The sequence below is a fragment of the Salvelinus namaycush genome, chromosome 33 (assembly GCF_016432855.1).
Source record: "Salvelinus namaycush isolate Seneca chromosome 33, SaNama_1.0, whole genome shotgun sequence".
Taxonomy (NCBI): Eukaryota; Metazoa; Chordata; class Actinopteri; order Salmoniformes; family Salmonidae; genus Salvelinus; species Salvelinus namaycush.
The window spans coordinates 26,761,632-26,786,490 of NC_052339.1; the positions used below are offsets into that span (position 1 = coordinate 26,761,632).

The window sequence follows — 24,859 nt, forward strand, 5'->3', positions numbered from 1 at the left end:
CTATACTATATGCTATACTATACTATAGGCTATACTATACTATAGGCTATACTATAGGTTATACTATACTATAGGTTATACTATACTATAGGTTATACTATACTATAGGCTATATATTACTATCGGCTGTATATTACTATAGGCTATGCTATTCTATAGGCTATACTATAGGTTATACTACTGTCACGGCTGTCTAAGGGTGAGAGAGTGGACCAAGGCGCAGCGTGTGAAAAATACATCTTCTCTTTATTATTAAGAAGAAAAACGAAACAAAACAACAAATAGACGAACGTGAAGCTATATAAATGAACTAAGTGCACACATGCAACATAGAACATAGACACAGACAATTACCCACAAAACCCCAATGCCTATGACTGCCTTAAATATGGCTCTCAATCAGAGACAATGAACCACAGCTGCCTCTAATTGAGAACCAATCTAGGCAGCCATAGACATAACTAGACAACTACACTAGACACTACAAAAACACATACATTCCCCATGTCACACCCTGACCTAACTAAACAACATAAAGAAAACAAAGAATACTAAGGCCAGGGCGTGACAGTACCCCCCCCCCCCCAAAGGTGCGGACTCCGACCGCACAACCTGAAATAGAAAGGGGAGGGTCCGGGGTGGGCCCCATCATGGCGGCGGCTCGGGTGCGGGACGTGGCCCCCACTCCACCATTGTCAATACCCGCTTTGGTAGCCTCCTCCAAATGGCCACCCTCCAAATTAACCCCACCGGACTAAGGGGCAGCACCGGACTAAGGGGCAGCACCGGAATGAAGGGCAACACCGGAATGAGGGGCAACACCGGAATGAGGGGCAGCACCAAACTGGCTGGCGGATCCTGGCTGGCTGGCTCTGGCGGATCCTGGCTGGCTGGCGGATCCTGGCTGGCTGGCGGATCCTGGCTGGCTGGCGGATCCTGGCTGGCTGGCTCTGGCGGATCCTGGCTGGCTGGCTCTGGCGGATCCTGGCTGGCTGGCTCTGGCGGATCCTGGCTGGATGACGGCTCATGGCTGGATGACGGCTCTGGCTGGTCATGGCTGGATGACGGCTCTGGCTGGTCATGGCTGGATGACGGCTCTGGCTGGTCATGGCTCGCTGACGGCTCTGGCTGGTCATGGCTCGCTGACGGCTCTGGCTGGTCATGGCTCGCTGACGGCTCTGGCTGGTCATGGCTCGCTGACGGCTCTGGCTGGTCATGGCTCGCTGACGGCTCTGGCTGTTCATGGCTCGCTGACGGCTCTGGCTGATCCTGTCTGGCGGAAGGCTCTGGCTGATCCTGTCTGGCGGAAGGCTCTGGCTGATCCTGTCTGGCGGAAGGCTCTGGCTGATCCTGTCTGGCGGAAGGCTCTGGCTGATCCTGTCTGGCGGAAGGCTCTGGCTGATCCTGTCTGGCGGAAGGCTCTGGCTGCTCCTGTCTGGCGGAAGGCTTTGGCTGCTCCTGTCTGGCGGAAGGCTTTGGCTGCTCCTGTCTGGCGGAAGGCTCTAGCGGCTCCTGTCTGGCGGACGGCTCTGAAGGCTCATGGCAGACGGGCGGCTTTGCAGGCTCATGGCAGACGGGCGGCTTTGAAGGCTCAGTACAGACGGGCAGTTCATGCGGCGCTTGGCAGACGGACAGTTCAGACGGCGTTGGGCAGACGGGCAGTTCAGGCGCCGTTGGGCAGACGGGCAGTTCAGGCGCCGCTGGGCAGACGGGCAGTTCAGGCACCGCTGGGCAGACGGCAGACTCTGGCCGGCTGAGACGCACTGTAGGCCTGGTGCGTGGTGCCGGAACTGGAGGTACCGGGTTAAGGACACGCACCTTCAGGCTAGTGCGGGGAACAACAACAGGACGCACAGGACTCTGGGGACACACAGGAGGCTTGGTGCGTGGTGCCGGAACTGGTGGTACCGGGCTGGAGACACGCACCATAGGGCGAGTGCGTGGAGGAGGAACAGGGCTCTGGAGACACACTGGAAGCCTGGTGCGTGGTGTAGGCACTGGTGGTACTGGGCTGGGGCGGGGAGGTGGCGCCGGAAATACCGGACCGTGCAGGCGTACTGGCTCCCTTGAGCACTGAGCCTGCCCAACCTTACCTGGTTGTATGCTCCCCGTCGCCTGACCAGTGCGGGGAGGTGGAATAACCCGCACCGGGCTATGTAAGCGAACCGGGGACACCATGCATAAGGCTGGTGCCATGTAAGCCGGCCCGAGGAGACGCACTGGTGGCCAGATGCGTTGGGCCGGCTTCATGACATCCGGCTCAACGCTCAATCTAGCCCGGCCGATACGTGGAGCTGGAATGTACCGAACCGGGCTATGCACGCGTACAGGAGACACCATGCGCTCTACTGCGTAACACGGTGTCTGCCCGTACTCTCGCTCTCCACGGTAAGTACAGGGAGTATGCGCAGGTCTCCTACCTGACTTCGCCACACTCCCTTTAAGCCCCCCCCCCAAGAAATTTTTGGGTAGTACTCACGGGCTTCCAGCCTTGCCTCCGTGCTGCCTCCTCATATCGCCTCCTCTATACTATTCTATGCTATACTATTCTATAGGCTATACTATTGTATAGGCTAAACTATACTGTAGGCTATACTATTCTATAAGCTATACTATTCTATAGGCTGTACAATACTATAGGTTATTTAAAAACAAAAAATGTCACCTTTATTTAACCAGGTAGGCTAGTTGAGAACAAGTTCTCATTTACAACTGCGACTTGGCCAAGATAAAGCAAAGCAGTGCGACACAAACAACAACACAGAGTTACACATTAAATAAACAAACGTACAGTCAATAACACAATAGAAAAAAGTCTATATACAGTGTGTGCAAATGGCGTGATGAGGTAAGGCAATAAGTAGGCCATAGTTGCGAAGTAATTACAATTTAGCAAATTAACACTGGAGTGATAGATGTGCAGATGATGATGTACAAGTAGAAATACTGGTGTGCAAAAGAGCAAAAAAGTAATTAAAAACAATATGGGAATGAGGTAGGTAGATTGGGTGGGCTATTTACAGATGGGCTGTGTACAGCTGCAGCGATCGGTAAGCTGCTCAGACAGCTGATGTTTAAAGTTAGCGAGGGAGATATAAGTCTCCAACTTCAGCAGTTTCTGCAATTCGTTCCAGTCATTGGCAGCAGAGAACTGGAAGGAAAGGCGGCCAAAGGAGGTGTTGGCTTTGGGGATGACCAGGGAGATATACCTGCTAGAGCGCGTGCTACGGGTGGGTGTTGTTATCGTGACCAGTGAGCTGAGATAAGGCGGAGCTTTACCTAGCATTGACTTATAGATGACCTGGAGTCAGTGGGTCTGGCGACGAATATGCAGCGAGGGCCAGCCGACGAGAGCATACAGGTTGCAGTGGTGGGTGGTATATGTGATAGACTGCATCCAGTTTGCTGAGTAGAGTGTTGGAGGCTATTTTGTAAATGACATCGCCGAAGTCGAGGATCGATAGAATAGTCTGTTTTATGAGGGTTGAACAGACTGGTAATAGGGGTTGCAACAATGGAGGCGGATAATTTTGGAAAGAGAGGGTCCAGACTATACTATACTATTCTATAGGCTATACTATTATTTTGGCTATACTATTATATAGGCTATACTATACTATAGGCTATACTATTATATAGGCTTTACTATTCTATAGGCTATACTATTATTTTGGCTATACTATTATACAGGCTATACTATACTATAGGCTATACTATTATACAGGCTATACTATACTATGGGCTATACTATTATATAGGCTTTACTATTCTATAGGCTATACTATAGGCTATTATATAGGCTATACAATTATATAGGCTATGCTATACTATAGACTATAATATTATGTGGGCTGTACTATTCTATAGACTATTCTATACTATAGGCTATACTATACTAGAGGCTATACTATTCTATAGGCTATACTATACTAGAGGCTATACTATTCTATAGGCTATACTATTCTATAGGCTATACTATATTATAGACTATACTATACTAGAGGCTATACTATACTATAGGCTATACTATTCTATAGGCTATACTATTCTATAGGCTATACTATACTAGAGGCTATACTATACTAGAGGCTATACTATTCTATAGGCTATACTATACTAGAGGCTATACTATTCTATAGGCTATACTATACTAGAGGCTATACTATACTAGAGGCTATACTATTCTATAGGCTATACTATATTATAGACTATACTATACTAGAGGCTATACTATACTAGAGGCTATACTATTCTATAGGCTATACTATACTAGAGGCTATACTATTCTATAGGCTATACTATACTAGAGGCTATACTATACTAGAGGCTATACTATTCTATAGGCTATACTATACTAGAGGCTATACTATTCTATAGGCTATACTATTCTATAGGCTATACTATATTATAGACTATACTATACTAGAGGCTATACTATACTATACTATAGGCTATACTATTCTATAGGCTATACTATTCTATAGGCTATACTATACTAGAGGCTATACTATACTAGAGGCTATACTATTCTATAGGCTATACTATACTAGAGGCTATACTATTCTATAGGCTATACTATACTAGAGGCTATACTATACTAGAGGCTATACTATTCTATAGGCTATACTATTCTATAGACTATACTATACTATAGGCTATACTATACTATAGGCTATACTATACTAGAGGCTATACTATTCTATAGGCTATACTATACTAGAGGCTATACTATTCTATAGGCTATACTATACTAGAGGCTATACTATACTAGAGGCTATACTATACTATAGGCTATACTATACTAGAGGCTATACTATTCTATAGGCTATACTATTCTATAGGCTATACTATACTAGAGGCTATACTATTCTATAGGCTATACTATACTAGAGGCTATACTATTCTATAGGCTATACTATACTAGAGGCTATACTATACTAGAGGCTATACTATTCTATAGGCTATACTATTCTATAGGCTATACTATTCTATAGGCTATACTATATTATAGACTATAATAGTATGTAGGCTATACTATTCTATAGACTATTCTATACTATAGGCTATACTACACTAGAGGCTATACTATTCTATAGGCTATACTATTCTATAGGCTATACTATATTATAGACTATAATAGTATGTAGGCTATACTATTCTATAGGCTATACTATTGTCTTTGTTAACTATACTGTCCCGTCTTGACTGTGCTGTGTAGGTCTGAACCCAGGCCAGTGTCTGTGTACGGAGGGCTTTGCGGGTGAGCGCTGTGACCGCTGTGCCTTTGGCTACAGGGACTTCCCCCTGTGTTCACGCTGTGAGTGCAGTCTGGAGGGCAGCCTCAACATCGACCCCTGCACAGAGTGCATCTGCAAGGTAACACTGAGGAACACGGCGCTGTGAAACGCAACACTGTTATGGGTCAACTGTGCTGTTAAAGTGGCTAATTTGATTGTGTGTGTTTGTGTGTATATGTGTGTGTAGGGGTGTGTAGGGGTGTGGGGTGTGTGTGTGGGAGGGGGGCGGGTGTAATGGTGCACTTGCATGATGATTAACCATAATGTTCCTATAAAGCCAAACACCCTAACCTCCACTGTGTCTCTGTTGCAGGAGAACGTGATGGGGGCCGTCTGTGACCTATGTAAGCAGGGTTTCTTCAACCTGGAGGGCAGTGACCCAGAGGGCTGCACTGAATGTTTCTGCTTCGGTGTGTCTGACGTGTGTGAGAGCTCACCCTGGTCTATGTCTCAGGTAACATACAGCCACACCCACATCCAAATACATCCTCATTATGAAATGTTTCTTTAAACAGGAATATACAAACGATGCAGCAAACAACTCCAACGGTTCAGCATAGTTTTGGTGGGAGCCTTTAAACTTTTTGATACTGTAGAACTCAATAACATATAACCAGTAAATTGGATCGGCCTGTGATGTTGTCATGGCGAGTTTATAGAACAAAGAATTCTCCTGGCCCCACAGACTGTGCACTCCAATGGATGGCTTAATTCTGAAAGCGTCTCTGTCTACACGGCACCCCTCATAGATGAAGACAACAACCTCATCATCCCAAACATCACCATGATCCAATCGTACCGTTTTGTTTCAACATGGGCCGCCCCAGAGTCCTTCCTGGGGAAAAGGGTACGTTTCGTTAGCATATACTGTACCTATGGAGGCCCCTATTCCTTTTCAGCTCAATGCTCCAGTGGCGTTAGCATTAGCTCTCTCATTTTGCTGTTCAGATAGCTAATGACCTGCATGTATTAGCTTCAAACAAATTGATTTTACAATCACCTCTCTCTCTTTCTCTCTCTCTCTCTCTCTCTCTCTCGTATTTCTCTCTTTCATTCATTCTCTGTCTTTCTCTCTCTCTCTCTCCCCCTCTCTCTCTTTCTCTTGCTACTGTATTTTTGTCTCTCTCTCTCTCTCTCTCTCCCTGAAACGATTAGATTTCCACTCGTCCTGTTCTATCCTCCCACTGTGTGTCAACACAGGGTGCCCTGTAATTATAGTCAAGCAGGGCCAGGCACTTTATTCATCCCTGAGTTAATGATGTTCCACTCGTTAGAAGCCTGTCTAATAAGTTTGCTACCCATTAGTCCCTCAGGTGATTACAGTTAATTCATTCATTAAAATTAGTCATTATCTATGGCATGTCCTTAATATCGGGTGGGAGGGAGAGATAAAGATAGGGGCAGTGTTTATCCTGAAGGGACAGATTTCATGGCAATATTTAGTGTGACGAATTTCCAATATTGCATATTTGCTGTAAGTACTGTTTTCTTGAGTGTAACACTCTCTCCCTTTTTCCAATGTTCTCTGTTCCCTTTTGTCATTGCTATGTGAAGCTGACATCGTACGGAGGGTTTTTGAGCTACAGCGTGGCATATGATGTTTCAGTGGACAACGTGGACAAGTCTCTGCCGTCACAGTTTGATTTGATTATCGAGGTAAGCTACTATTGGGCTAACTAAATATTGGGCTAATAGATATCGGGCTAACTAAATATTGGGCTAACTAAATATTGGGCTAATAGATATTGGGCTAACTAAATATTGGGCTAATAGATATTGGGCTAACTAAATATTGGGCTAATAGATATTGGGCTAACTAAATATTGGGCTAATAGATATTTGGCTAACTAAATATTGGGCTAATAGATATTGGGCTAACTAAATATTGGGCTAACTAAATATTGGGCTAATAGATATTGGGCTAACTAAATATTGGGCTAATAGATATTGGGCTAACTAAATATTGGGCTAATAGATATTGGGCTAACTAAATATTGGGCTAATAGATATTGGGCTAACTATTGGGCTTACAGGTAGAATAGCGTTTAGAGAGGCTGCTGGTTTAAAATCCTAGATGCCATTACCTGCCATTGTGCCCTTGAGCAAGGCACTTAAACACCCACAACAACAGCTCCCTGGGCGCCCAGTGTGGCAGCCCCCCGCACCTCTCCAAAACCTCTATATGTATCTGTATGTCCTGTATGTGTGTCTTTCAGAGGGTTTGGGTTAAAAGTGGAAGTCAAATTTCAGTTGGACCTTGTGTGCAATTGACCAATAAAGCGATCTGATCTTATCATTTTCAACCTGGCTATGGTGTTAGCGGTATGGAAGTGCAATGGAAAGCAAGACTAACTAAAACCTTCCCAATGGCCACAGAAGTCAGTTCAACGTCTATTTTTGATTTACATTGGGTTGAGTTGTCAACTAACGTGAGTTCAATGTGAAATCCTCCAAAAAATGCACCATGACATTGGATTTAGGTTAAAAGTCGAGTGGAAAAAAAGACAAAATTCCCGTATGTTGATGACTTTTTGCAAATCCAATCTTGATTCAGTGTCATCACATACATGTTTTGTTGTTGTTGAAATGACGTGGAAACAACGTTGATTCAACCAGTTTTTTCCCAGTGGGTGATTTAAAGAAACCTCTAGCCCCTAGCCCTTCAGTGATTGCAGACCTGAAGGAGTCATATAGATGATTGCAGAATCACCCCGGCCTAAATGTAAAACTATTCTTAAGGGTTGAGTACACCAACCCCTGAACCTACATCAGGTCGTCATTGTAAATCAAAATGTGTTGCTAACTACCTTGTTTGGATGTGCCACCAGGGGAACGGAAGGACCCTGCGTCAGATGCCCCCCAGGCAGCTCTTGCTGACGCCCCTGCGTGAGCAGCATGTTTCTGTGGAGCTCTTGCCACAGGGCTTCGTAGACCTGCACACAGGTCAGAGGGTGGACAGGGACGAGCTGATGACTGCACTGGCCGACGTGGCCGGGCTGAGGATCAGAGGTCACCTCAATGCCAGCGCAGAGGGGGAACTCAGGTTGAGCACTGTATCTCTGGACATGGTAGACATCAATTCTACTAACACAGTCCAGGCCCGGGACGTGGAGCAGTGTGAGTGTCCCTTGGGCTACTCTGGCACATCCTGTGAGGTAAAAACCCAGGTCATGTGACGGTGGCCAGATTGATACTGTTTACTACTGTAGGGTGTCTAGTCTAGTTTGTTAATGATTTGAGCTGCGTCCATTGTAAAAGCAAAGCTCATTGTGCTTTTCAGTTGGCTTGGTTAGTTAGAGGTAGAAGAAGAGCATGGTGTTAGCAACAAGGTTGTGGGTTCAATTCCCACATAACCCACATATTTTTGAATACGTGTTTACTATGTGTCACTTCAGGTCAACACAACGGCTAAATGATTATGTTATAGTTGTCTTTGTGTTTGTAGTACTGTGTGTATGGATTCAGAGGAGGCTGGTGGGAGGAGCTATAGGAGGACGGGCTCATTGTTAATGGCTGGAATGGAATGAATGAAACGGTATCAAACACATCAAACATATGGAAACCAGGTTTGACTCTGTTCCAATTATTCCATTCCAGCCAATACAGTGAGCCCGTCCTCCTATAGTTCCACCCACCAGCCTCCTCTGTCTGGATTATATCATGTCATAATGGCCACACAATCTGAGTACCTGTGCTTACTGTATGTGACTTTGGGTAAAAGCGACCGCTAAATGATGTTATTGTTGTTCTCTCTGTGTTTGTAGTCCTGTTCATCTGGGTTCTATCGCGTCGGGGGGATCCTGTTCGGAGGCAACTGTCTCCAGTGTGAGTGTAACAACCATGCTACGGAATGTGACATCAACGGAGTGTGTCTGGTGAGTCCTCTATCTGCAGCGTGTCATGTTTAGACAGCGGGGGGCATAGACATAGATATGACACATAGATATCCCATACATGTACAGCTATGGCTTGTTTATTGACTCAAAGCGTGATCTCAACTTCTTCCACCACTATCTGTGTAAAATAAGGACGTGGTCTCATCTAGCTGTTTATCTGATCCTAACATCTGCACTAGATAACCTCTGAACCAGTCAGAGCTTCACTTCGCAGTTAGAGGCTACAGCACACCAATGAGCAAACCCCTAGTAGGAAGCTTCCTGGCTTGAGCTGTGTTTGTTGACAGTCATATGATGAATCACTCTTCTATGCTGCATCTGAAATGGCATCCTATTCCTAAATTATTTTTTACATTTAATTTAGTTTTTTACCTTTATTTAACTAGGCAAGTCAGGTAGTGCACTACTATATAGTGCACTACTTTTGGCTAGAGCCATATCCTATCCCCTATGTAGTGCACTAAATTATAGAGAATAGAGTGCCACTTTGGACTGTGTTTCAATTGAATTCCTTGCTTTATTGGATGACAAGTTAATGCTGTGTTAGGCATTTAAATGGCAGTGATTATCCAATGGATACTGCCAGGCATCCGTTCTGTCAATATACTATGACAATCAAAAGACATGCTAAAGCTACTACATTCAATTGCAATAGTGAAAATGCTTCACATTGATGCGGTTTGGTTTAGCGTTTAGGTTTAGCGGTTAGATTTAGCGGTTAGGTTTAGCGGTCAGGTTTAGCGGTCTGGTTTAGCGGTCAGGTTTAGCAGTCAGGTTTAGCGGTCATATTTAGCGGTTAGGTTTAGCGGTCTGGTTTAGCGGTTAGGTTTAGCGGTTTGGTTTAGCGGTTTGGTTTAGCGGTCTGGTTTAGCGGTCTGGTTTAGCGGTTAGGTTTAGCAGTCAGGTTTAGCGGTTAGGTTTAGCGGTTAGGTTTAGCGGTTTGGTTTAGCGGTCAGGTTTAGCGGTTTGGTTTAGCGGTTAGTTTAGCAGTCAGGTTTAGCGGTTAGGTTTAGTGGTTAGGTTTAGCGGTTTGGTTTAGCGGTTTGGTTTAGCGGTTAGGTTTAGCGGTTTGGTTTAGCGGTCAGGTTTAGCGGTTTGGTTTAGCGGTCTGGTTTAGCGGTTAGTTTAGCAGTCAGGTTTAGCGGTTAGGTTTAGCGGTTAGGTTTAGCGGTTTGGTTTAGCGGTTAGGTTTAGCGGTTTGGTTTAGCGGTCAGGTTTAGCGGTTTGGTTTAGCGGTCTGGTTTAGCGGTCTGGTTTAGCGGTTAGGTTTAGCAGTCAGGTTTAGCGGTTAGGTTTAGCGGTTAGGTTTAGCGGTTTGGTTTAGCGGTTTGGTTTAGCGGTCAGGTTTAGCGGTTAGGTTTAGCGGTCTGGTTTAGCGGGTAGGTTTAGCGGTTTGGTTTAGCGGTTAGGTTTAGCGGTTTGGTTTAGCGGTCAGGTTTAGCGGTTTGGTTTAGCGGTCTGGTTTAGCGGTCTGGTTTAGCGGTTAGGTTTAGCAGTCAGGTTTAGCGGTTAGGTTTAGCGGTTAGGTTTAGCGGTTTGGTTTAGCGGTTTGGTTTAGCGGTCAGGTTTAGCGGTTAGGTTTAGCGGTCTGGTTTAGCGGTTAGTTTAGCGGTTAGTTTAGCGGTTAGGTTTAGCGGTTAGGTTTAGCGGTTAGGTTTAGCGGTTAGGTTTAGCGGTTTGGTTTAGCGGTCAGGTTTAGCGGTTTGGTTTAGCGGTCTGGTTTAGCGGTTAGTTTAGCAGTCAGGTTTAGCGGTTAGGTTTAGCGGTTAGGTTTAGCGGTTAGGTTTAGCGGTTTGGTTTAGCGGTTAGGTTTAGCGGTTTGGTTTAGCGGTCAGGTTTAGCGGTTTGGTTTAGCGGTTAGGTTTAGCGGTTAGGTTTAGCAGTCAGGTTTAGCGGTTTGGTTTAGCGGTTAGGTTTAGCAGTCTGGTTTAGCGGTCAGGTTTAGCGGTCATGTTTAGCGGTTAGGTTTAGCGGTTTGGTTTAGCAGTCAGGTTTAGTGGTTTGGTTAAGCGGTTTGGTTTTTCGGTTAGGTTTAACGGTTAGGTTTAGCGGTCAGGTTTAGCGGTTAGGTTTAGCGGTTTGGTTTAGCGGTCAGGTTTAGCGGTTAGGTTTAGCAGTTAGGTTTAACGGTTAGGTTTAGCGGTTAGGTTTAGCGGTTTGGTTTAGCGGTTAGAATTACTGGTTAGGTTTAGCGGTCAGGTTTAGCGGTTAGGTTTAACGGTTGGGTGCACTTAAAGGGATAGTTCACTTTTTATGAGCTTTATTTTTGACTTACTAGGGTGTTTATCCAAACAGTTTTTAAAAAAGTGGGAAATAATCTGAAACATCCACTGCCATGTTAACTATCCCATTAACAGTGGATGTTGAGACATCTCTAAAACGTCCACTACCATGTTAACTATCCCATTAACAGTGGATGTTGAGACATCTCTAAAACGTCCACTACCATGTTAACTATCCCATTAACAGTGGATGTTGAGACATCTCTAAAACGTCCACTGCCATGTTAACTATCCCATTAACAGTGGATGTTGAGACATCTCTAAAACGTCCACTGCCATGTTAACTATCCCATTAACAGTGGATGTTGAGACATCTCTAAAACGTCCACTACCATGTTAACTATCCCATTAACAGTGGATGTTGAGACATCTCTAAAACGTCCACTGCCATGTTAACTATCCCATTAACAGTGGATGTTGAAACATCTCTAAAACGTCCACTACCATGTTAACTATCCCATTAACAGTGGATGTTGAGACATCTCTAAAACGTCCACTGCCATGTTAACTATCCCATTAACAGTGGATGTTGAGACATCTCTAAAACGTCCACTGCCATGTTAACTATCCCATTAACAGTGGATGTTGAGACATCTCAAGAAAGTTGGTTGCTATGGTGTGTCTATGGCAGCGTAAGGGCATGTGTGTCAGACCAGAAATAAGTTTTATCGGGCACTGTTGCCTTAAATCTTTCCCCAGGACTGTACTCACAATACCACTGGGCCCCACTGTGACCAATGCCTCCACGGTTACTATGGCAACCCCTCTGAGGGCACCCCGGAGGACTGCCAGAGATGCGCTTGCCCGCTGACAGTGGCAACGAACAAGTGAGTGACTGTGCCAACATGCCATTCATTCAGATTGTAGAATCCCTCTCCATGGTGATAGATGGGTCACATATGTGTGAACACTGGGTGGTGGAGAGTCTGGCTGATATTGGTTGTTGTAGGTTTCATGTCAACAACAGAATGTTTCAACTGTACCATTTACTGTATTGCTTTTTTTAATGACAGTTAGGTTAGCTGTTGTGTGAACTGATACCAAGCATAAAATTAGTGCTGGTGTTTCTCAATGTTAGGGGGTGGAAGGGGTGGGATCTCCACTCATACAATATGAAATGCTTAAAGTTTTAGAAAAGCCCTATAAATAGAAAACTCTTACCAGATAATGTGATGTCATCATTACGGTCCTCCCTGCTGACGCTCCTGTTCTCTTCTTCAGTTTCAGCCCCACCTGTCTCCTAGAGGGCCCTGGGCAGGTGACATGTGACCAGTGTCAGCAGGGCTACACTGGGACTAAGTGTGAGAGGTATGTTGACTAAAGGTTATTAAACCGTACATTCTCAGTTTGACCTTGTCTTCACTTCTTTAACCTGTACTATATAAACAGTTATACAGTGCATTCGGAAAGTATTCAGACCCCTTGACTTTTTCCATATTTTGTTACATTACAGCCTTATTTTACATTTGTTTAAATAGTTTTTTCCCCCTTCATCAAACCCACACAATATCCCATAACAACGAAGCAAAAACAGGTTTTTATACATTTTTACAAATGTATAAAAAAAAATAAAAAAAAGGAAATATCACATTTACATATGTATTCAGACCCTTTACTCAGTACTCAGCCCCTTTGGCAGCGATTACAGCCTTGAGTCTTCTTGGGTATGACGCTACAAGCTTGGCACACCTGTATTTGGGGAGTTTCTCCCATTCTTCTCTGCAGATCCTCTCAATCTCTGTCAGGTTGGAAGGGGAACGTCGCTGCACAGCTATTTTCAGGTCTCTCCAGAGATGTTAGATCGGGTTTAAGTCAGTGCTCTGGCTGGGCCACTCAGTGCTCAAATAAATGCTTCACAGAGTTCAAGTAACAGACACATCTCAACATCAACTGTTCAGAGGAGATTGTGTGAATCAGGCCTTCATGGTCGAATTGCTGCAAAGAAACCACTACTAAAGGACACCAATAAGAAGAAGAGACTTGCTTTGTCCAAGAATCACCCGACCTCAACCCAATGGTAATATGACCATGTGCACCCCCTATTGATTTGGCCTAGGTGTGGGGTGCTCACTACCCAGCCATGGAGCCCTTCCACCCCCTTAAAGGCATTAAAAACCATTTGAGATGGTTTGGGATGAGTTGGACCGCAGAGTGAAGGAAAAGCAGCCAAAATGTGCTCAGCATATGTGGGAACTCCTTCAAGACTGTTGGAAAAGCATTCCAAGTGAAGCTGGTTGAGAGAATGCCAAGAGTGTGCAAAGCTGTCATCAAGGCAAAGGGTGGCTACTTTGAAGAATCTCAAATATAAAATAAATGTTGATTTATTTAACACTTTTTTGTTTACAACATGATTCCATGTGTTGTTTCATAGTTTTGATGTCTTCACTATTATTTTGCAATTGTAGAAAATAGTAAAAATAAGTAAGTAGATGTGTCCAAACTTTTGACTGGTACTGTACTTAATAACAGTTGGGGAAATTATACGTGAAACTCAAGTACAATACATTAATACTAGTCTCAACCATTTAACTAATAGTTTTTTTGTATTATTTGTTCATCTTCTAACTTTGACATCTCTAGGTGTGCTAATGGTTACCATGGCGACCCGACGGTGGCAGACCAGGAGTGCGTGGTGTGTGAGTGTAACGGTAACGTGGACCCCTGGGAGCCGGGTCACTGTGACACCAGCAGCGGTATGTGTCTGAAGTGTCACAGCCACACCAGCGGAGACCAGTGTGAGAGGTGTGAGGACAGCTACTACGGTGACGCCATCACCGCCAAGAACTGCCAGGGTAAGAGAGCCATGGTGGTGGTGGTGATGATGGTGAGGAGGAAGATGAGGAGGAGGATGATTATTGCCCTTTTAGTGGATTCTTCCACAGATCCCCACAAAGTTATATTTACACAATAAGCAACATCCACCATGTACTGAACATACTAGTTAACAGAGACACCAGCATCTATCTAACTGTAGTCTATGATATGTACTGAACTACATCACAGAATGACACAGTGAGAATAGACAGAAAATAGACACTTTTGCACGTTTCTGAGTAGCAGTTAGCAAGTCAGAGGAATGCTGAGTGAAGGACGTGGCCAACCAAGCACAGATGAAATCTCAACTTTGACCTACATCTGCTTCCACCCCGGCCCCAACATCACATTTTAGACCTAATCCTAACAATAAGGTCTGTTATGGGTCAGGAACCATATTCATCTCAGGGTAGCAGTGCTGATCTGGGATCAGGTCCCACCTTATCCATGTAATCTTATTCATTATGATCTAAAAGGTAAGACTGATCCTAAATCAGCACTCCCTTTCTGAGACGCATTGTGAATACAGACCCAGACATGTTACCCCAGGCATTGTGATGTCAAAGGTCAGGTTAAATCCCTGTCTGAATATGATATGGCATGGGACCTGGCCTCTCAGGGCAGCTTATGAGCAGCTTATGAAGTCTTAGAACCATCACATGAAGCTGTATAATCCCCTTAGCCTTTGGGTATGGTAATACTGCAGGCTTCTCCTTCCCAGACCTGGTTTTGTGACAATGTCTGCATTCCACAACATTGACAATACATTTATGTTATGACAATAGGAATGTTGTATTTACAGGGAGATATGTGGATGGATTCAGTCATCACCTAGAATGGAACTTATTTGGCCATCAAACATGGTTCAAAATATTATGATGGATGTGCAATTTTACTTCAGATGTGTGTGTTTCATTCTCATGAAAGACAACTGTAGAATAGCTCTTTATAATGGATAGAGGGACATCTAGAGGAACATCGCAATACTGTAAGTCTTACATACCTTCACCCGTTCAGCCTCATTTCACTAAACTTGCTAAAAAGTCTGCATATTGTTTATACTACATGAAAAACAAACAGTATTCTATCATCACGATGGATCTTTGAGAACTGTGTGAACTCTCACCTCACCGGTATTATTTTCAACACAAAGAGCATGAGTCCTGGTGTTATTAACATGTATGTTACAACTATGTTTTGCTACCTATTTCTCCACTGCGTGTAGCTTGTGGTTGCCATGAAAAAGGGTCGTACTCGGGAGTGTGTGACCTGCTCACTGGACAGTGTACCTGCAAACCCAACGTGGTGGGAGAGAAGTGTGACCAGTGTCAGGTATGTAGATTGTATAGCATTCTCTGTGCTGACGTACCAAAGGGCCAAGAGTTTTTCTGGCTATATGGTCGAGTCACATGGACAGTCCCTTCTACCCTCCTAGTCTATTTTCCCTGTAATTCCTCCCAACTCTCCACTCCCACACCTCTACATGGAATGAGTATTTGGAATTTGGAAGCAGATACTAAGTTACTAACCCTTACCCAGCCCAGTCCATTGGAACGCTTAGTTATCAGTGGGTGTCCAAGGTCTCCCGCTTATCTCCTTTCCGTGTCCTTCTTCCCACACCCGCCTTCCAATAGAGCCCAGCTGGTCGGAAGGCAGTCCAATGTTTTGGATATATTCATTAACAGGGTCAGCTTATCTATCGCCTCCCTGTTAGAGAGAGGGGGGGGGGGGACAGAGACATATTTTGTAGATTGTTTTTAGGGCAGTAGCGGGGCTTATTTGCTCGAGGTGGGGGAAGGGGAGCTCTTTGGCTGGGCAGGGGCTGTTCAAATGTAACCAAAACACATGGATTTAAAACACCTAGAGATCCTTATCTAGAGAAAACAGTAGAGCAATCTTGGACTTTTCTCTCTCAATAAGTTTAATTAATTTTGCATTCCAATTGAGGATATAGATATTGATAGATGGGGATGGAAGAGGGTTAGCAGTTTCTCGCTAATCCCAGAATCAGATGCTCTGGCTGTGGTAAATTCTGACCCAAGGCCTTGCTGTCTGGTTCCTGCTTCTCCATTGGGTCCAACTTGGACTGAGTTGACCGTTTTGACAGAGAGGACTGATGGAGACAGATGAGTAATATAACAGGAGATAGGAAGTACTTCCTGCCTGTTCATGTTTGGTGACAGTGAGACCCCCTGATTGATAGTGACGATGTCATTGGACACGTAGAAGTGTTGCGTCTAACGTCGCTTGGCCTCCTGCTACATGCTCTCTATCAAGGAAACAGACTCAGAGTAATGTGCACATTTTATGTCTGGATATACTTGTATTGATGTGTTACAGCTTAATAAAGTTTGAATGAAAGATCAAGAGGGTTCTCAGAATTATGCTGCTTAGTTGATGAAATTTGCTAAGAATTGGTGTTTTCGTTTGTGTTTTCCAGGTGGGCTTCCACGGTCTTCTCAACGGACAGGGGTGCAGAGAATGTGACTGTATCCAGTCAGGATCTGTGTCCATGGCCTGTGAGGAAGATGGGAGGTGCCAATGCATCCCAGGGGTGGCGGGGGACAAGTGTGACCGCTGTCATCACAGTTACTTTAACTACCAGGGCAGCGGCTGTACACGTAAGGGCACAAACATTACCCAAACTTTACCAGACATTTACATCTGAGTTTCATTCTGATCTGAACTGACCATAATGCTCTCTCCACCCACCCACCCTCTCTCTCTCTCTCTCTCTCTTTCTCTCCATCTTCATATCTCTCTTTCTCTCTCTCTCCATCTCCATCTCTCTCTTTCTCTGTCTCTTCATCTCTCTCTTTCTCTCTCTCTTCATCTCCATCTCTCTTTCTCTCTCTCTCTTCATCTCCATCTCTCTCTTTCGCCATCTCTCTCTCTCTTTCGTTCTCCCTCTCCATCTCTCTCTCTCCATCTCTCTCCATCTCTCTCTCTCTCTCTCTACTCCCCCATCAGAGTGTGAGTGTGCCCACACCCATGGCAACTGTAACATGACGACAGGCGAGTGTATCTGTCCTCCCCACACCAGAGGAGAGAAGTGTGATCTGTGTGAGGAAGGTCACTGGGGTCACGACACTGTGACAGGCTGTAAGGTAAAACCTACCTCTCCAACTGGAAATGTAGAAGCCTTTATAAGGCCTACATAGCCCTACATATACCTTTTTAATGCCTACATAGATGCTTCATAAGTTATAACTGTAACAAGCAAATTCATATAACATAAAGGGTGCTTATTAAAGCTCATCTTTGCCCCTTTGTTCCTAGTCATGTAACTGCAGTGAGATGGGCAGCTATGCCACCCAGTGTGGCATCACCAACGGGCAGTGCCAGTGCCGCTCTGATTTCGCTGGGCAGAACTGTGACCGCTGTGCCATGGGCTACAGGGGCTACCCAGAATGCACGGTGTGCAACTGCAACATCAACGGCACCAGAGAGGAGTTCTGTGATGAGGAAGTGGGCGTGTGCAGCTGTGAGGCCCCAGGGAACTGTGTGTGCAAGGTACTTCAACTGTTGGTGACATTAGTTGAGTGAACAAACAGTAATCGTTCATATGATGGAATATCATATCCCTTATGGCCTATGATAGTGTTGTGTTTTATTGTGTCCGTACTAAGTATGTTGTCTATTTGAATTCATTGGTCTCTGGTTGCCAGGACAATGTGGGCGGAGGTGGCTGTGATGAGTGTAAGAAGGGAACCTTGGGCCTATCTGTTTCTAACCCGGCTGGCTGCAACCCCTGCTTCTGTTTCGGGGTCTCCTCAGACTGTGAGGAGCTGGGTGGGATGGTCCGGGTGCCGGTGAGTACAATCCACTTATCCAAACCCTCATCATCCTGGGGTCTGTTCAGTGAGTTGAAACATTCGGAACTCTGACGATAGAAATGTGCTGAATAGACCCACTGGGCACAAATGTCAGTTCAACGTCTAGTTTTCAACTAATGTGAATTCAACGTGAAATCAACAAAAAGGTAACCATGTCATTGAATTTAGAATTTAGTGCGGAACGATCACTCTACACTATTTGCCCTGACAGATGAATATGTCTGTTTGGCACAATGCATTTTCTACCTGAATGTTTTATAACGTTGCACCCTCTGGATTTTTATTTTCCATTGCAAAACGTTTTAAAACGTGTGCCTGCTACTGAATATTACCCTGGTTTCCTGTTTTAGTCCCGCCCATCTGCTTCCTCTTGTGGCTATGCTAACAGGATTGAGAAACTGTCTGCCATTGTCTGAAGGTGTTGAGCGGGCTTCATTCCGCCACGTCTATATGAAATGATGGCACATTCTTTGAAACAAAATAAGTTTTATTCTTTCTAGTTGCTGTCTGGGATTGCAATACCTTTGTTTAGTGATACTCTTATGTTCTTTATACAACAATACTGTATAATAACTTGGCTTCTATTTGTCTGGTTTATCTCAGAATCATTTTCTCTGTCTTGTTTATAACCTCGTTAGCCAAGAAACAACCTGCATATCAAATCTAACAATGGATCGTGCTTAGAGCCTGGAGTTCTTCCTGAAAATGCGTTATTACCAGGAAGATATCATCTATTTCTGAGTTCAAAGCTATTTGGTCAGGTGTAACCAGACAATGATTTGGCCCATGGGAGGCAGGTAGCCTAGTGGTTAGAGCGTTGGTGCCAGTAACCGAAAGGTTGCTAGATCAAATCCCCGAGCTGACAAGGTAACAATCTGTCGTTGTCACGTTCGTTGTATGGATGAGACCAAGGGACAGCGTGAGATGAATACATCTTCTCATTTAATGAAACGAAGAACACTTAAACAAACGGGAAGCTATATATGAAAAGTGCAGACACAGGCAACTAACACATAGACAATCACCCACGAAATACTCAAAGAATATGGCTGCCTAAATATGGTTCCCAATCAGAGACAACAATAAACAGCTGCCTCTAATTGAGAACCAATCTAGGCAACCATAGACATATAACTACCTAGACTAGTCAAAAACCCATAGACATACAAACACCCCTAGACAAGACAAAACTAAACAAACCACCCCTTGTCACACCCTGACCTAACCAAAATAATAAAGGTCAGGGCGTGACTGTCGTTCTGCCCCTGAACAAGGCAGTTAACCCACTGTTCCTAGACCGTTATTGTAAATGAGAATTTGTTCTTAACTGACTTGCCTAGTTAAATAAATCAAAATGATACTTCTCCAGCTGTCACGCCCTGGCCTTAGTATTCTTTGTTTTCTTAATTATTTTAGTTAGGTCAGGGTGTGACATGGGGAATGTATGTGTTTTTTGTAGTGTCTAGGGTGGTTGTAAGGTTTAGGGGGTTTATTAGAGTAGTTGGGTTTATGTTTAGTATAGAAGTCTAGCTGTGTCTATGGTTGAGTGTAGGTATCTAGGAAAGTCTATGGTTGCCTGAATTGGGTCTCAATTAGAGACAGCTGGTTATTGTTGTCTCTGATTGGGAGCCATATTTAAGGCAACCATAGGCTTTAGCTGTTTGTGGGGAATTGTCTATGTCGAAGTGTTTTGTGTCAGCACTTATGTTTGTATAGCTTCACGGTCGTCTGTTTTGTTGGTTTGTTTTGTTTTTTTCCTTCTTTAAATAAATAGAAGATGTACTTTCCACGTGCTGCGCCTTGGTCCTCTCTCAGTCCCTTTGACGATCGTGACACCAGCTGTATACTATCTCATCTGTCTGGATGAAGAACAATATCTGTATCCTCATTACTCGCTCAATGCTCCTAATTAGCTTCATTTTAATTGGACACAATAGAGAGGAAATGAAATGCCTAGAAAGATACCCAATAGGATGCCCATCTGTTGTGGTGGCGACCGCTTAGTGATGCCACGTACGGTGCCCGCCGGCTCAAGGACACACGTGCCCTGTGTAGCACCCCCCCCCCCCCCTTAGACAGAGGAATCTGAAAGACCACAGATGTAGCTAGCCGGGCTATCTATTTCCTGGTCATAATTAGTGATAAGAGATGGCACAGCTGAGCTGGCTGTAAATCAGTGGAGGCTGCTGAGGAGAGGTTGGCTCATAACAATGGATGGAACGGAGCGAATGGAATGGCATTGAACACATAGAAACCATGTTTGATGTATTTGATACCATTCCATCAACCTCCTGTGCTGTAGACCTCATCTCCTGATGGAGGACAGTAGGTGAAGCAAATATGTATGTTTGCATCTGTGTGTGTGTGTGTGTGGGGGGGGGGGGGGTCTGCATCTGTGAGTGTGTGTGTGTGGGTCTGCATCTGCATGTGTGTGTTTGTCTATGCACATACTCATGTGTTTGTGTGTATTTATCTGCATACAGATCACACTGGGTTCTGACCCAGAGCTGCTGCGTGTGGTCAGTCAGAGTGACCTCCAGGGCAGTGTAGTGGGGGTCTACTACCAGAACCCAGACATGCTGCTAGACACTAGGGACATAGAGACCCCCAGCCTGGCTGGACCCTACTACTGGAGGCTGCCTAAACACTACCAGGGAAACAAGGTGCACTACACCTCACATCACTGTTACCTCATGAAGTGACTACAGTGCCCTCCACTAATATTGGCACCCTTGGTAAATATAAGCAAAATGGGCTGTGAAGAAAATGTCTTTGCTGTTTATCCTGTTGCTCTTTCATTCAAAATATTCACAAATATCAAACGTTTAATTTAAGTAAAATGATTGGAAAAAATAAATGTGAAATAAATATTTTTCTCCGAAACATGTGTGCCACAATTATTGGCACACCTAGAAATGTTTATGAGTAAAATCTAACTGAAGTATATTCCCATTCATATTTTACGATTTTAAGTTCACCTTAGTGATTAGGAACACTTAAGTGGTAAGCCATGACTTCCTGTTTCACTGGGGTATAAATATGAGGTGACACACAGACCAAGTTCCCATAATCATCCATCACTATGGGAAAGACCCGAGAATACAGTAATGATGTGAGACAAAAGGTTATTGAGCTGCACAAATCAGGAAATGGCTAGAAGAAAATAGCTCAATGGTTGAAAATGCCCATTTCCACTATCAGGGCAATAATGAAGTTTAAAGCAACTGGAGATGTTAACAATGGGCCTGGAAGAGAAAGTGTGTCTATATTGACCCCACGCACAGTCAGGAGGATGGTTCGAATGGACAAAACATATCCAAGGATCACAGCTGGAGAATTGCAGACGTTAGTTGGGTTTTGGGGTCAGAAAGTCTCCAAACTACGATCAGACGTCACCTACGTAACCACAAGTTGTTTGGGAGGGTTGCCATAAAAAAGCCTTTGCTGTCATCAAACAGCAAACTCAAGCGCATACAGTTTGCCCAACGTTACTGGAACTTTCAGTGGGACCAGGTTCTATGGTCAGATGAGACCAAAATAGAGCTTTTTGGAAACAAACACCAGAGGTGGGTTAGTGTAGACAGAAAATATAGATATACAGAAAAGTACCTCATCCCCACTGTGAAGTATGGTGGTGGATCTTTGATGTTGTGGGGCTGTTTTTCTTCCAAAGGTCCTGGACAACTTGTTAGGATACATGGTATCATGGACTATATCAAGTACCAGCAGACATTAAATCAAAACCTGACTGCCTCTGCTAGGAAGCTTAAACTGGGCCGTGGTTGTATCTTCCAGCAGGACAATGATCCAAAGCACACCTCAAAATCAATACAAAAACTGTTCACTGACCACCGAATCAAGGTTTTGCCATGGCCATCCCAGGCCCCTGACCTAAACCCCATAGAAAACCTGTGGGATGAGCTGAAGAGGAGAGTCCACAAGCTTGTGGACCTCGGAATCTGAAGGATCTGGAGAGATTCTGTTTGGAGGAATGGTCTCAGATCCCTTGCCATGTGTTCTCCAACCTTATTATGCATTATAGGAGAAGACTCAGAGCTGTTATCTTGGCAAAGGGAGGTTGCACAAAGTATTGAATGAAGGGGTGCCAATAATTGTGGCACACATATATTTGAGAAAAATAGTTGTTTTATGCTAATCATTTATTTTTTCTTTCAATTATTTTACTTTAATTAAAGGTTAGATTTTTGTGAATATTTTGAATGAAAGACCAAGAAGATAAACAATAAAGATATTTTTTCACAGCCTGTTTTGCTCATATTTACCAAGGGTGTCAATATTAGCAGAGAGCACTGTATATGAGACTTCAGACCTGGGTTCCAATAGTATTTGTTTTCTTTCAAATAGCTGCAGTTGACTGAGCTTGCCTGGTGCAATAGAACCAATGGAATAGTCACAAAAGTACAAACCCTTTCCATTTGGTACATATAATATCTAAAATATACGCATCCTTTCTTCTCTTCTCTTTCTAGTTGTTGTCGTACGGAGGGAAGCTGTCCTACGTGGTGGCGTTCTATGCTATGGATGGGGCCGGCCTGGCCAACTACGAGCCTCAGGTCCTGATGAGGGGGGGTCATCTGGGGAAGCAGGTCATCTACATAGACATGCCTGCCCCTGACAACGGGGTAACAACCCGTCAGGACGTCCCACTGACCGAGGTAAAAAGGAGACCAGAATGCCTAAAGCTGGAGTAGTCTGATTATCTGGGGTTCGAACCCACAAGGCCTGCATGCTAAAATAATGTTTTATCCGGCTGAACTAAAGCCTACAAATCCTACTAATAATATCATTAATAATATCATATAATTATTTAAAAATTATATATTATAATGTAACTAATATAATGCTTTGATTTCTCTTGAGCAGCACAAGTGGAAGTATTTCAACTCTGTGTCAGAGAAAGCTGTGAGTCACTCTGACTTCATGGCAGTCCTGAGCAACATCGAGTACATCACCATCAAGGCCTCGTATGGTACAGGGCTGCAGCAGAGCAGGTTAGAACACACACACACACACACACACACACACACACACACACACACACACACACACACACACACACACACACACACACACACACACACATACATACTATTTTTGTGTCAACACTATAACATGACTATCATATCAATATTGTATTTGTCTTTCGTTAGAATATCCAATATCACTATGGATACGGCCCTAGAGGCGGAGCAAGGGTTGGAGGATATGGAGTTGGCAAGTCTGATTGAGACCTGTGAGTGTCCAGCTGGCTACGCTGGACTGTCCTGCCAGGTCAGACTGCTTTAAGACAGTTTTTCCACATCTCTCTTGGGGTTGCACGATCATCTGTGATTTGACAGACATCTTATCTTCTTATCCACAATTTCTTCCGTCAACACCAGTCTTTCTTCCCTCAACACCAGTCTTTCTTCCCTTACCACCAGTCTTTCTTCCCTCAACACCAGTCTTTCTTCCCTCAACACCAGTCTTTCTTCCCTCACCACCAGTCTTTCTTCCCTCACCACCAGTCTTTCTTCCCTCAACACCAGTCTTTCTTCCCTCAACACCAGTCTTTCTTCCCTCAACACCAGTCTTTCTTCCCTCACCACCAGTCTTTCTTCCCTCAACACCAGTCTTTCTTCCCTCAACACCAGTCTTTCTTCCCTCAACACCAGTCTTTCTTCCCTCAACACCAGTCTTTCTTCCCTCAACACCAGTCTTTCTTCCCTCAACACCAGTCTTTCTTCCCTCAACACCAGTCTTTCTTCCCTCAACACCAGTCTTTCTTCCCTCACCACCAGTCTTTCTTCCCTCAACACCAGTCTTTCTTCCCTCAACACCAGTCTTTCTTCCCTCAACACCAGTCTTTCTTCCCTCAACACCAGTCTTTCTTCCCTCACCACCAGTCTTTCTTCCCTCACCACCAGTCTTTCTTCCCTCACCACCAGTCTTTCTTCCCTCAACACCAGTCTTTCTTCCCTCAACACCAGTCTTTCTTCCCTCAACACCAGTCTTTCTTCCCTCAACACCAGTCTTTCTTCCATTCTAGCGATAGCATGTCATTTCCAAATACACTATTTCCAGGTCGCAGTTGTAAATGAGAACTTGTTCTCAACTGGCCTACCTGGTTAAATAAAGGTGAAATACAAATAAAATAAAATATATACAAAAGCATGTGGACACCCCTTCAAATGAGTGGATTCGGCTGTAGAGTTGGCAGTAGAATGGCCTTACTGAAGAACTCAGTGACTTTCAGTTCGTCAAATTTATGCCCCGCTAGAGCTGCCCCGGTCAACTGGAAGTGCTTTTATTGTGAAGTGGAAACGTCTAGGAGCAACAACGGTCACACAAGCTCACAGAACGGGACCGCCGAGTGCTGAAGCGCGTAGCGCACAGAAATCTGCTGTCCTTGGTTGCAACACTCACTAACGAGTTCCACATTGCCTCTGGAAGCAACATCAGCACAATAACTTTTTTGGGGGGAGCTTAATGAAATGGGTTTCCATGGCCAAGCAGCCACACACAAGCCTAAGATTACCATGCGCAATGCCAAGCCTCGGCTGGAGTGGTGTAAAGCTTGCCGCCATTAAACTCTGGAGCAGTGGAAACGCATTCTCTGGAGTGATGAATCATGCTTCACCATCTGGCAGTCCGACGGACGAATCTGGGTTTGGCAGATGCCAGGAGAACTCTACCTGCCCCAATGCATAGTGCCAACTGTAAAGTTTGGTGGA

The 24,859-nt window shown here is 44.5% G+C and overlaps 1 protein-coding gene across 1 annotated transcript in view; it reads left to right on the plus strand.

The window, feature by feature from the left end:
• The window catches only part of LOC120027606 (laminin subunit alpha-1-like), a 91,363-nt gene that overhangs the window by 44,791 nt on the left and 21,713 nt on the right, over positions 1-24,859 (plus strand). Inside the window, exons 10-27 of the mRNA XM_038972598.1 lie at positions 5,219-5,376; positions 5,611-5,751; positions 5,983-6,144; positions 6,852-6,953; positions 8,126-8,452; positions 9,062-9,172; positions 12,175-12,302; positions 12,697-12,783; positions 14,056-14,267; positions 15,515-15,621; positions 16,730-16,910; positions 17,260-17,396; positions 17,569-17,802; positions 17,958-18,101; positions 20,609-20,788; positions 22,616-22,801; positions 23,010-23,137; positions 23,297-23,417. Coding sequence (XP_038828526.1) covers positions 5,219-5,376; positions 5,611-5,751; positions 5,983-6,144; positions 6,852-6,953; positions 8,126-8,452; positions 9,062-9,172; positions 12,175-12,302; positions 12,697-12,783; positions 14,056-14,267; positions 15,515-15,621; positions 16,730-16,910; positions 17,260-17,396; positions 17,569-17,802; positions 17,958-18,101; positions 20,609-20,788; positions 22,616-22,801; positions 23,010-23,137; positions 23,297-23,417 — 2,846 coding nt within the window. The remainder of the gene's footprint in view (positions 1-5,218; positions 5,377-5,610; positions 5,752-5,982; positions 6,145-6,851; positions 6,954-8,125; positions 8,453-9,061; positions 9,173-12,174; positions 12,303-12,696; positions 12,784-14,055; positions 14,268-15,514; positions 15,622-16,729; positions 16,911-17,259; positions 17,397-17,568; positions 17,803-17,957; positions 18,102-20,608; positions 20,789-22,615; positions 22,802-23,009; positions 23,138-23,296; positions 23,418-24,859) is intronic.